The sequence below is a fragment of the Oryzias latipes genome, chromosome 16 (genome assembly GCF_053564925.1).
Source record: "Oryzias latipes strain Hd-rR chromosome 16, Olatipes_Hd-rR_3.1".
Taxonomy (NCBI): domain Eukaryota; kingdom Metazoa; phylum Chordata; class Actinopteri; order Beloniformes; family Adrianichthyidae; genus Oryzias; species Oryzias latipes.
Genome location: NC_136252.1, coordinates 20,936,836 through 20,948,962, shown reverse-complemented (window position 1 = coordinate 20,948,962; position 12,127 = coordinate 20,936,836). Strand labels below are relative to the sequence as shown.

At 39.3% G+C, this 12,127-nt stretch overlaps 1 protein-coding gene across 3 annotated transcripts in view; it reads right to left on the bottom strand.

Annotated features, from left to right (window-relative positions):
* Positions 1 to 12,127, bottom strand: part of fam171a1 (family with sequence similarity 171 member A1) — a 19,364-nt gene extending 7,237 nt beyond the window's left edge. Inside the window, exons 1-6 of one of the 3 annotated variants that reach the window (XM_023963968.2) lie at positions 11,863 to 12,127; positions 11,680 to 11,790; positions 5,425 to 5,652; positions 4,699 to 4,791; positions 1,184 to 1,342; positions 490 to 666 (exon numbers count right to left, since the gene is read on the bottom strand). In XM_023963968.2, coding sequence (XP_023819736.1) covers positions 490 to 666; positions 1,184 to 1,342; positions 4,699 to 4,791; positions 5,425 to 5,652; positions 11,680 to 11,790; position 11,863 — 769 coding nt within the window. In that variant the 5' untranslated portion in view covers positions 11,864 to 12,127. Of the gene's footprint in view, positions 1 to 489; positions 667 to 1,183; positions 1,343 to 4,698; positions 4,792 to 5,217; positions 5,293 to 5,424; positions 5,653 to 7,168; positions 7,311 to 11,679; positions 11,791 to 11,862 lie in introns of those variants that run through there. The other 2 variants (XM_078932639.1, XM_078932640.1) reach the window with 2 other exon arrangements.

Here is a 12,127-nt window from a genome sequence, read left to right as displayed (position 1 = left end):
GACCCACCGTCTTTCTAGCAGCTTTTCCGAGAGGAACTGGGTGTGTCGCGCAGTTGGATGTTTGGCATACAGGGTTAAAATAGCAGACATAAATCAGGGAGTCCAGAGGGAGCTGAGGCACCTCTTGTCTCTCAAAACATCCTCGCAGAATGCTCACCGTTTAGTTGAGCTGAAGGTATAACTGACCCACAAGTGATTATATTTTTGAAGTCCAAACTTGTGATGTGTATCAGCACTTAGATTTGCAGATTATTGTGATTATGCTGCTTATTGTATGAATAATGTTATTTATCACACAGTAAGTTGAGGCATGTGGTTTGTAGTAATACTTTTGCTAATTATTTACTTCTAATATCACATATTTCTAACACACATTAAATAAACCTAGATCGAAGACCAAGTTTTTTAACAGTTCAGAATCATTTGTTATTTTCTACCCAATGATAAACACTCATTCATAGAAAGTTGTGCATTTCCATTAGTACATACCTAAACGAGGGTCAAATCTCCATGCGGGGATGTGATCATTTTCTTTGAGGGTGCTGTCACTTGGCAGGGGCAGGGAAACTGTGATTGGCCCGTTCACCTGTAGCTCCGCTCCATCGCTGGCCAACAGGTGAACAGAAATGGCTGCAACGGGAGTCAGTTCCAACTTCTTCTCTGTGCCTGTGAGAGAGCAGGCAGGAGAGCGTTAGAAAACCGCAGCAGAAATGAAAGGGAGAGGGATTAAGGTGTGTAAGGGTGGGTGGGATTGGAGATTTAAAGGAGAGCTGTCAGGGAAAGACGGGCAGGAAGAAAGACAAAAGACAGACAGGAAACGTGGCAGCAGGAGGGGGGTACAGCGACCCGGACGCTGAAGTGGGAAAACACTTCATCTCTACAAAGCACAAATATGCAAGCGCTGCCTCGAGGGAGACGGTTTGAGTAATGGGAAAACAAGGTGAACGTTGGGCAGAAATTGAAGCTGAGGGAGAAATAAAATGGATTTTTGAAAGCCTTCATTGATGAGGGTTGTGTTGGGACAGAACACACACAGGAGGCTATTGTGTTTCAGCAGATCAGACGGAAAGGCCTCTCGGGGTAGTGTCTTTCATTACGTCCCTCCCTCTTCCCTGTAAATGTCTTCCCCGTCACCAACGCCAAATCTTTCTTAACCAACCGAGATTTCAGGTTCAGTTCTTACCTGTGAGGTTGCTGCCAAAGGTTTGCAGGTAGGGAAAATATTGGATTTGTGAGGGGGAGCTCGCCAAAGTGAAGAGGGCCGTCAGGTTTGCATAGGAAGTGTTGGAAGCAAGACTAAGGGCTCTGCGCTGGAAATGAACTCCTGGCTGACCTTTTACCCCTTTGAGAGCCATGGAAAAACATGTCAGAACAGAAACATCTATATTAGACTAAAGTAAGCTCAAATATATCCAAGAAATGAAAATTAATCCAAACAATCCTGTTTCTATAAGGCAAAGGAATTGTACAAATTTAAGGTAATCATTATCCAATAAAAAACAACAGAAGAGACTGAAAAAATGTGTTTTTGTGTTACTTTCTAGACCAGGGGTGTAAAACTCATTTTCACTGAGGGCTACATCAGCATAGTGGCTGTCCTCAAAGGGCCAGATTATAACTTATACATGTAACTTAATGTAATGAAAAATAAACGTAAGTACTCCTTAATGTTCAATAACTCACTTATTTATTTAATTATAACTTTTTAAATTGACAATTACAATTGCTTAGAAAAAACATGTTTGCTTGTAACTCTAGCATAAATCCTTTTACATTTGATTCTGTCAGGTTAGGTTATATGGACAGTATTTAAGTCCTAATGTATAGTTGGCCAATCCAATATTTCAAGTCCTATTACCCCAAGATTTGAATAAATACACACCAACTTTTATTTTAAGAAATTAAAAACTTTCATGCTCTTGCATAAAATCACATGGCGGGTCACATTTGGCCCGCGGGCCTTGAGTTTGACACGTGTGTTCTAGACCATTATATACTTTTAAACTGGTAAATCCTAAGGATCCATCTCATCCATTTTGCATATGATTCCACTGCCCCTCACAGATCAGGTTACATAAACTGTGAAGCAAAAGATCAACAGATGAAAAAATTTCTCACTACCTTTTCTTTTATTTTACCAAAATTCTATAAATAATTGAAAAAAATAGCCATTCTTTTAAAAAGGTTTAAAAATGTTGAGGTAAATTTGAGAAAACAAAACATGAAATGCATGAATAATTTTAAGAGTTTTAGTCCATGTCAGTGGAGTTTTTTTCATCCAGTTAACGATCCATAATTCCCACCTTTTTTTCCAAAGTTGTTTTGCATACCTTGTCCTCAGCAAATGCTTTTTACAATCAATTAGACTTAATGGAAATATCTCTGGATCAATAAAGTAAACGTAATGCTTTGCTCCACATTTCTTTTAACCTGTATGATATCTTGCTGCATTTCAGTTTCCTTTTTCACTTCTCAGTGCTTGATTTCGTACCAACTTTCTCTCCTCATTATATATACATGAAAAGAATAATACTAACTAAAAAACTGCATGTAGCCAGTCTCCGCAAGGTGATGTCACTGTGGTCTGACTGTATGTCGAGCACACATTCCTCGATGGCGAGCCGGCTGACTTTAAGTGCTGCGAGTGTTTTTAACAGATCATGGAGGCCTTTTTTATGAAGTCTGCTCTGGAAATTGAGGTGTGGACGTTATTTCCCTTCAGTGCCTGTTTTTTTGGTAAATGGGAAATGACTGTTGCTGTACTTTTGCGTGTTCCCTTCCTCAACTCCTCCTTTTTCCTCACCTCATCTGTTCCTCCTTCTGTTGGACGTTGGTGAGCCCACCCCCCCCTCATTTCTATACCCCCCCCCCCAATGCTCCACCCACCACCCCACTTCCCAGCATGCCCTACTCTCTCTCCACTTTTACCCCCCTTCAGTCTTTTATTATCTTGAAATCTGCCACGGGGCAGGGTTTATTATACCCCGGGAGGGGTTTAAGGTCACACAGCGCTCTGAAAGCAGAGTGTGTCAGACACAGGGACTGTATTATGCTCTGCTGTGGTCCAACACGTGCTCTGGGCAGCGTGGACTCAAGAGGTTTCTATGTTAATGTAGGCTGCCGTAAATTTCTGAAGGTTTTACGGGCTGACACGATAGCCGACATGCTAAATTTCCCCTTTGTTGGTAAAAAAAAACCAACAAAGATCCAGAGGACAAAGAAACGTTGCTGATTAACATGAGTTGGACAGTCGTATCTAATGTAATTACAGCTCAACAAAGACGATGACACACAGATACAGTCACGATTGATATTGTTTGATGTGCTTCCATCAGGTTTACCAGATGCTACCTAACAATTATTAAAAAAATAAAACATTTTAAGTACCTTATAGGTTTTATTTTCAGGTTTTTATTGAAAGCAGAAGTGAAAATAAACAAAATGTAAATAAAATAATACATTTCTGATCACAAAATCAGACAGCCTCCTTTAATAAATACTATGATGACATACATATATTGATGTTTTTTAATTGCTCTTGTGTTTAAACTTTTTATGATATCCACTCAAACAGAAACAGATGTTCTGATCTGGCTGATGTACATCGTTTACCTGTGTTTTCTTTTATAGACCCACTCCGATAGAAATTGTGTTTATAACATGTTCTTGTGGCATTTCTCTGATGATGGAGGACAAAGAAGGATATATAAAGAAAATTAAGCTCAAATTTGCATTTCTAAGTTTTTCTTCATACAAATCGTTGTGAATCAGGAGCAGAAGAAAAAATGCTGATTGAAAAAGATTGCATTTGTTACATAGAAAATCTAATGGGCAGGCCACAAGCCCCCTTTCTCTGCTCCATTCTGATGCATCCACTTGTAAACTAATAGATCCATGTACGTCTTTGTTTTCCTCGTCTGAGCTGGCATCTAGCTCAAATATTTCTCGCCATTTTTGTTGTACAGGTAATGTTAGGTTGGGTGTGTGGGGCTGTAAGCTAGCAGGAGAGCATCTAAACAGAACAATAAGTTATGGGTAGGAGAATGGCGGCATTGATCTGACCCATCAGTCCCACCCACAACTCAGAGGCAAATTTTTAGTGTACTCCTGCCAAGAAATTATGTCTTAGAAAATGACACAAGTTTATGTTTTTGGCTAAAACTAGCACAAACATAATTAAAAGGACAATAGGAACGATTTGCAAATTGATCAAAAGATGATCGGAGTGCGACTTTTATGAAATGTATCTTCTGTCTTTTAATTTTTCATCAATATTTGCCACATGCAGGGTAGTTGTGGATTTAAAATTCTGTTTTCTGTGGTCTTCAGTCAGTGTGGTTAACATCATGATATCTAACAACAGTTCAAGAGGAATTATTGCCTCTTTTTTTAATAAGCAGACTGATAAATCACAAGTTTAAAGACATAGAATGATGTCTGAAGCTTAACATGTCTCTACGCTCATTATTTTAATCTTTTCTCTGGATCCCATCTCTTTAGCTCATACCATTATTTCATTTTTTTATGATTCTGTAAAGCAAAAATCACAGGTAAAATCTGATTTTTATATTTTTTCCTATTAGATTTTTTAGGTTTTTTTTTTTTTCAAGTGATCGCTGTGTTGTTGTTTTTTTCATGGGTACCAGCAATTTTGTCCACATCTGTTTAAAGACAAATTTGAAACTGTTGTAGGCATACCTTGTAGACCTGACACAATCTCCACAACATCTTCATAGACCATCAGAGTAGCAGCTCTTTCTGGAAGAAGATCCAAACTAATAGAGGAAAACACTGGAAGAAGGAAAAAAAAAACACAGAGTGCACGCTTTAGTAATGGACACACTGTAAGCCTAGAAACAAATAGCAGACTACCTAAGCACTCTGCTGATCCCTATCAGTTGTAACAGGTCATTAAAGCATCTTTTTACATGTTTAATAGACCTGCTTTTATCCTGTCTGCTGTGTGGGACAGAAGTCTGACCCAGCAAACTGCACTCCTTTCTTCTCTCCTTCCTTCCTGCTTTCACTCCTTCATTGTTCAGAGCTGGTAAGCGTGATAATCCAATTGGCCGCCGTTTCTTTGGCTTAAAAAATAATCTAACCTTCAAATCCACCTCCCTCCTGCAACACACATGCTATCCTGCAGGCTCTTGGGGGGTATTTTGTCTAGAAGTGTGTGTGTGTGTTAGTGAAGCAAAGATTAAGCAGCCCCCTCACTGGGTTTTGGCATCTACTGCAATAAATTAGTAATGGAGCACTCCACTCGTCATTAGCTCCCACACCTGACACAAACTGCAAACACACAAATGAACAGATTTTAAATAAATAATTTGGGGACACTCTCTCCTCTTAAATGTGGCTGAACTGAATGGAAATGTGTCTGTTATTTCATTTCTCTCAAAACTCTCAGACACATGGACCTACCAGGTAATTTAGAGGGAGTCCAGGGAACAGAGTTTGGCACATATCCTGGCTTGGTTGCGGTGACAACCAGCGGAGTCCCAAGGCGGAAGGAGAAGCGCAAGTAGGCGTTTCCATCAGCTGCTGATGTGTCCAAGGTTACAGGAGTGTTGTTGGCAAAGAGCTGTATGGCGGCGCCAAGCAGGGGCTGGTGAGTGCTGCTGTCGCTGAGGTGAACTTTCAGAGTCACCTCTACAAAAACACATCAAGCTCGGTGAGTGTGCAGCTTATGCAGTCCTGAGTGCATCAAGTCTAACCCACAATGACAGAAAATGACTAACACAAGTGAAACACAGTAGAGGTATATACACACCTATCTAAAATCCAGTCTGCTCATTGACTGGGTTTAGTGTTAGTGACAGATGCTTGGCCTCCAAATCCACAAGCCAGCCAAAGAGTCTGCCACAGAATTCTGGACTCCTGCCATTTGTACTTCCCTTCTAACACAATAGACCATTTCCTGCCCTGGACCGCATGGAAAAAAACAACTACACATTTAACACTTTCCCTAATGAAGATGAAGGGTAACAATGTCCCAACCAACTGCTTGAATAATGCAATGAAATAATAACGAATCTTTGCTTCTGCAGAATAGTTTCCACTTGTCAGATATGGTTCCTGCAGAAAGGAAATTGCACCAGTGATAAGTAATTTAAATAGAACCATTCATTTGGTTAATCATGTGTATAATTGTTTATAAATTGTTTCGAACAATGGTTTTCAGTAATATTCTAAGCACAAAATCTCAACCAAATTCCAATATTTTCCCATTTTGAGGCTTTTTTTGTACTAATGAAGAGAAGCCAAAACATAATTTAAAATTATTAATACATAAATTTAAAATATCTAACAAAAAGGCTGGGAATATTATAAACCAAAAGTCTGGAATGGATCGTCAATGCAATGAGATGTAATTTCTACAGACTTTCCAAAGATCCTGCTTGACACTTGAAACAGGTTTGGACATTTTTAAAGTCCCACTCCAGTCATCTTCTTATAAACAATCTAAAATCATTCCCAGTTTTCTCTTAATTACGATTATGGCGTTTTAGACTAAATAAAAAAACCTGTACTGTTTTCTAGGACAAAGTTTCTGCAGAGCAGCAGGGGTTCTTTAGAAATTCACCTCCGAGTTGTGGGCGGGGCCGTTGGCGTAGAGCAACCCCGTCCCCTGTACCCCTCTACGTTGCTCAGAGCTCAAAGCTGGGAGCTCGTAGTTTGCCCAGCGTATTTTCGATGGCTTAAACAGAATTTTTTTTCTTCTGCTCCTGATTCACGAGGATTTGAATAAAGAAATACTCAAAAAGGAAGTTCTAAGCTTCATTTTCTTTACTGTATATATGTCCTCCAAACATATATGGAGAAATTTCAGCTCTAATAAAACCAAAGCATTTTGAGTTCAACATGACCCGCTGAAAATAAGTAAAAGTGAGTTTTACTTCCATGGCCCAAAGGTACAACGAAAACAAATAAAAAACACTGTAATCAAATAGGAGTTTTGTGGTCTGTCTGTCTCGATACACGTGACAACCAGGCCATGTTTTGATCCTTGGCTGCAGCTTGACCCTTGGTGACCTTTCAATTACAGCTGAAAGCTTTTCCCACCTCTTTTTGTCTCACCTCCCCCACATTCACAGAAACTAAAATTTGTCAAACGTCTTTCTTGAAACCTCACCCTCCATAACACACAAGCATAACGCATACCTACCCCTGCTTAAAGACAATCCCTTCCCCCTCCTCAGGGATCCGTGGGTCAGTGACAAACCACCAAGTGTGTCCCAAAAGGAGAGTTCAACTGCAGTGCAGACCCCTCCTACAATGGGAGCCAGCACCATATGAACGAGGAGAAGGCAAATGATGCAAAGTGCGGGGTGAGATTTGGCAGAGCCATGTGTCAACCTTAAACCAAACACAGGATTTTTTTTTGTGTGTGTGTACAAAAGATCAGCTCTGAACCTTCACTTCATTCCTCTTCTTTATTGCGTTACCGTCTCAGCAGAGGGTTGGAAAAAAAAAACTGCAATTCCCAAGACTGAAACTCTTTGTGGCCTTAATGTTCTGTTTGTGTGAGTTAAAAAGATCAAAACTTCCCTTCCTATCCCATTCCCAGCGATATGCTTGTAGGAGTACCAGCTGTGCTCACATAAAAAACAGAAAGGGAAAGACAAATCTCTTGGGAAACTCACGACTGACATTCACATAAATGAAACAGTCCCCTCCCAGTCCTCATCCAATAAATCAGCACTGAGCTGACATCATCGTTAAACAAGCAAAGGGCCTCCTTTCTGCTTCAAACCAGAAGAGACGGCTGAAAAATGACCCAAGACCCTGGCTCTGCAGTTAAACTCCACATCTCCAAACCTGCTTTTCAATCATAGACGTATCTATGCATCTTTAAATTTGAGCACCATATGGAGTTATGGAGGCATCAAAACGCTCTGCCTGGCCAATCCTGCAATCGTGGAGCAATTATCCTACATTACAGTCGCTGAAGCAGCGGGGACGCATGATTTCAAAAGCCAGCAGAAATAGATACACCCAACATAACCTCACTTGAGAAGTTTGCTTGCTTTCTCCTTATTTGACCCTTCATTTTACATTCCAGGGAAAATTGTGACATGCTGTATTCTGTGCTTTTCCAAATGCAGGGGTTTTCACAATCTACCGGTACTCGGGTCAACGTGTTTGTTACTACTTCATCGACAGATTAGCTTGCCTTCTTGATATATTAGCTTTAGTCTGAACTAAACCACTGCAAAGTTAAATCTCAAATGAAATATGGTAATATCAAAATAAACGTGAACTACAGTAAAAAATGTATTAATGATTTTCACTGTATGGTAGAGAAAATTGGCAAAATTCCTTGTTTTTTGGTCATTAGCCTAAGCTTATATACGAATTAAAAAAAAGCATATATAGCTTTGGTTATGATTGTAAGATTATTTTAGTGAAGATGTTCAAATGGATGAGTACGGTAAATGTTTGGTTGTTGTTTTTTTTTTTCAAAAAACAAGGTCAACCGAGGTTAAAGCTAATTAAATTGTGGCATTCTGAACAGACTTTTGTTTAATTAATAATATGGAAACGGAAGGGAAAAACAATGGTTAGAAACTATCCAGTAATTGCACTGTGGAAAAACAAAAAAAGAACAAACCATTAAAGGTTACACTCAGTCACGTAATCATTAACTGACTAGTCTGGCAAAGGGTTTCAATGCAAATGCAAAGAATTAAAACCTCACAGAGGAAAAAAACTTCCCCTTCTCAAACAGAACCACATGTCTAATTACAAAACATCTCAGAGTCATGTGATTAAAATAGAAGAAACAACAAATACCAGACTTTTTTAATACAATACAATGATTAGACAATAAATGCAAATTGATGTTTAACCAACTAATGTACTTTTAACGCTTTCTGTAAAGACACATTGAATTAAGTTTCAGATTCAAAGAGATGTCCCTGCAAACAGACAAAAAGATTTTGTTTTTATTTAAATTTCATGTAAAAATGACAAAAAGTTTAAACAACTCCACTTATAGCCATTAGATCATTAGAATGTTGCAGACTAATATACTGCATTCTACATAAACCTTCACAAAACACGGGACTGATATGAAGCAGCCAAATGTGTCCCAGCATGAAACACTTGGTGCACAACCAAAATACACGAGTTTTCCACATTAAACTAAAGCTGTGGCACTACAAGCACAGAGACATGCGGTCAGCGGGTGCAGAGCACAATCTCCTCACTTTGCAAGATTCAAAGCAAGATCACATCAAGACTTTGTCGATACCATTAACTCAACGGGCGCATGAAATATTTGGGATACATCAACAGGCTGAAGGCAAAATGGACCCTTTACCGTTAACTTAATGTGCCAATAAAAACCCCATACGTTCTGCGGTCTGTCTCAGCAGGTTTTCAACCTGGACTCCCCAAAGCAGTGCTTCCTTATGACCTTATGTGAACTTTTGCAGCAGAATCTTGTGAAATGAATCAGACTTGGCAAACTAGTGACAATACGATTTGATTAGCTCAGTGTCTGGAACGACTCATTCGAGTTCAACAAATGTTTGTCTTCGGGAGATGCAATGCCACGCCAATAATAGGCATCAGTAATGCGAGTAAGAGCTATAAATGCAGGTAGATTGTCTGGCTCCACTCGACCATATACTGCATCCGCGACTAACAATAAGAGATCCTACATATTGACCTGATCATAAAAAGATTTAAGATATTAAAAAGGTTGATGTGTGGGAAAGTGAATACAAAAAGAAGATAAAACAGAAAAGGGCAGCTTCAACATACCAAAATAAAAAATAAACAAATGTCATGGCCAAAAAAATAAAAAAATCCAGAGTATCATTATGCTGTATGCTGTGTTTTCTATAAATATTTCAACTGTAAACACAACTACAGAGAGGAGCCCACATCTAGGCTACCAGCTACAGAGATGACTGTGACGTGTCTTTGAATGTGTGTGTAGGTAAAAAAAACATAAAAGCGATGATCGTAACAAACACTGCTTCTTGTTTTCAGCCACAATGAAAGGGGACCTTTGAAGTTTGTGACTAGATGAAATGCAAACAGAATGTGATTCCATGCATTGGCTGCTGTGGTAAAAGGTTAAGCACCTCCAGAAAATCTGTTACATGTACCAACCTGTGACATGTACCAACCTGCCTCAGGGGACAATAAGGTGCATGTGTTTCCACATCACATTTATATTGATGCAACTTATTAATCTGTTATCTGAAAACTGTAAGGACTCTTCAACTTTAATACTTTTCACAGTGTTTTCTGTCCTCAATGTGCTCCCAATAATATGGTCAGTACAAGAAGACAGAAAGATGTACACACGATGGAGGACATATATGAAGAAAATTAAGCTTAAAATTGCATTTCTGAGTATTTCTTTATTTAAATCATGCTGAATCGGGAGCAGATGAAAAAATGCAGTTTGAGAAAGCTGGTAGTTATGTACAAACTACAATCGGCAAGCCACAAGCTCCCTGCTCCACTCCATTCCAATGAATCCCCTTGCAGATAAGTAGATCCATGTACTTCTTCGTTTTCCTCGTCTGAGCTGGTATCTGGCTCAAAACTGTAAGGCTGGATGGCTCCAATATTGCCGATTTTGTAATATTGTAAGCTAGTGGGAGAGCATGTAAACAAAGGGATAATGGGAAATGAGTGTAGGCTTACTCCCCACCAACACTACCACCCACAACTCAGAGGCTAATTTCTAATAAACTCCTACCGCTATGTCCTAAACAGCATAATCAAAATTTGAATACCACTGGAAACCCTTTTTGCAAAACATCAAAAGATGATTAGAGTGAACTTTAAAGCAGAAAAAATGTATTTTTTATGTTCTGTCTGGTATTTCATAACACCAGGGAAGATTCGTGACTACAAAATAGAAGTATAGTGGGGATTTTTTCTAATTCATACTTCAAAAACGTCCCACATTTTCCTTAAAAAAGGAATAAAAGTATGGTTAGGAGGTTGACAAAGAATAGCCAGTTAGAAGGTAAGTATTGGGTATCTGCACTGGGATATTTCGTGTTTTGAACTTTTCAATAGCGTAAGATGGTAACGTACAAAAGATAGCTTTAATATCCTACATTTCTTCAGGATAAATAGAAAATATTTGAGAAAATCAGACAAATTAAGGAAGCTCATTTTCTACACGATCATAATAATAATTAATACTGTCAGTTGGTCAAGTTGTGATGCTTGGTGGTAGCTTTAATAACTGGGGAAACGTGGCACAAAACAGCACCTTTGTTATCCAGAACAGTGCTTTTGTTAAAATATGAGACGGACAAAATAAAGACATTAGAGCGCATGTTCAGGTAGACAGTTTCAAAGACAAAGAAGAACGATCAATTAAGAGGAAAAAAAAAATCTAGTCCCGTAAAACAACGAACCACTCACAAAACACGTTTTAAATCATTCAAAAAGTATTTTACACGTTTGCTTATGAACAGCACTGGTTCTCATATTTAATTTATGGGCCCAACATAGAATTTTGAACAATATTCAGTACTTGCAAAAGCGCAAAGTTTATCATTAAATGTTGCTAGCAAACTTGCTAATGCTAGCTAAGTTTGGTCACATCAGCATCCGAGCTAGCGGCTCCGTTAGCCTAAGTAATTCCAGCTAGGTTCCTTTGAAATGAATAAAAGTGAACAAAAACGTCATTTTTTTTACCTTGTGTGCCGGTGTCCTCAGCTGATGTTTTTGTGTTTCCTTTGGAGACGAAGTTTCCAACAAAGTAGAGTATAATCGCGGCGGTTCTACTCCAATTCAAAGCCCACATCACTGCAGATGTGTGAATCAGAGCAGAATGGTTAAACTCAGAAGAAATACAATCTTTTGCCTTTACAAACTCACTGTTGGTGCACAGCAGCGATTATTCCGCAAAGGTGGTCATATTTCATGTCCTGCACCAACAACAGTCCCGCGTTCCAGTCTGCAACGCTGTGTTTCTTTGCATCCCAGCCCCTGTAACACTTTTTTTCCCCCATCGACGGGCCAGGGTCAGGGAGGAGGACGGCCCTGCTTCTGATACTCCCGTCTCAGAGCAGCACCAACAGGCGACTCGAACCACACGCAGGCGCACTGACTGTCAGTGGAACTCTGGCGCCACCTTCTGTCC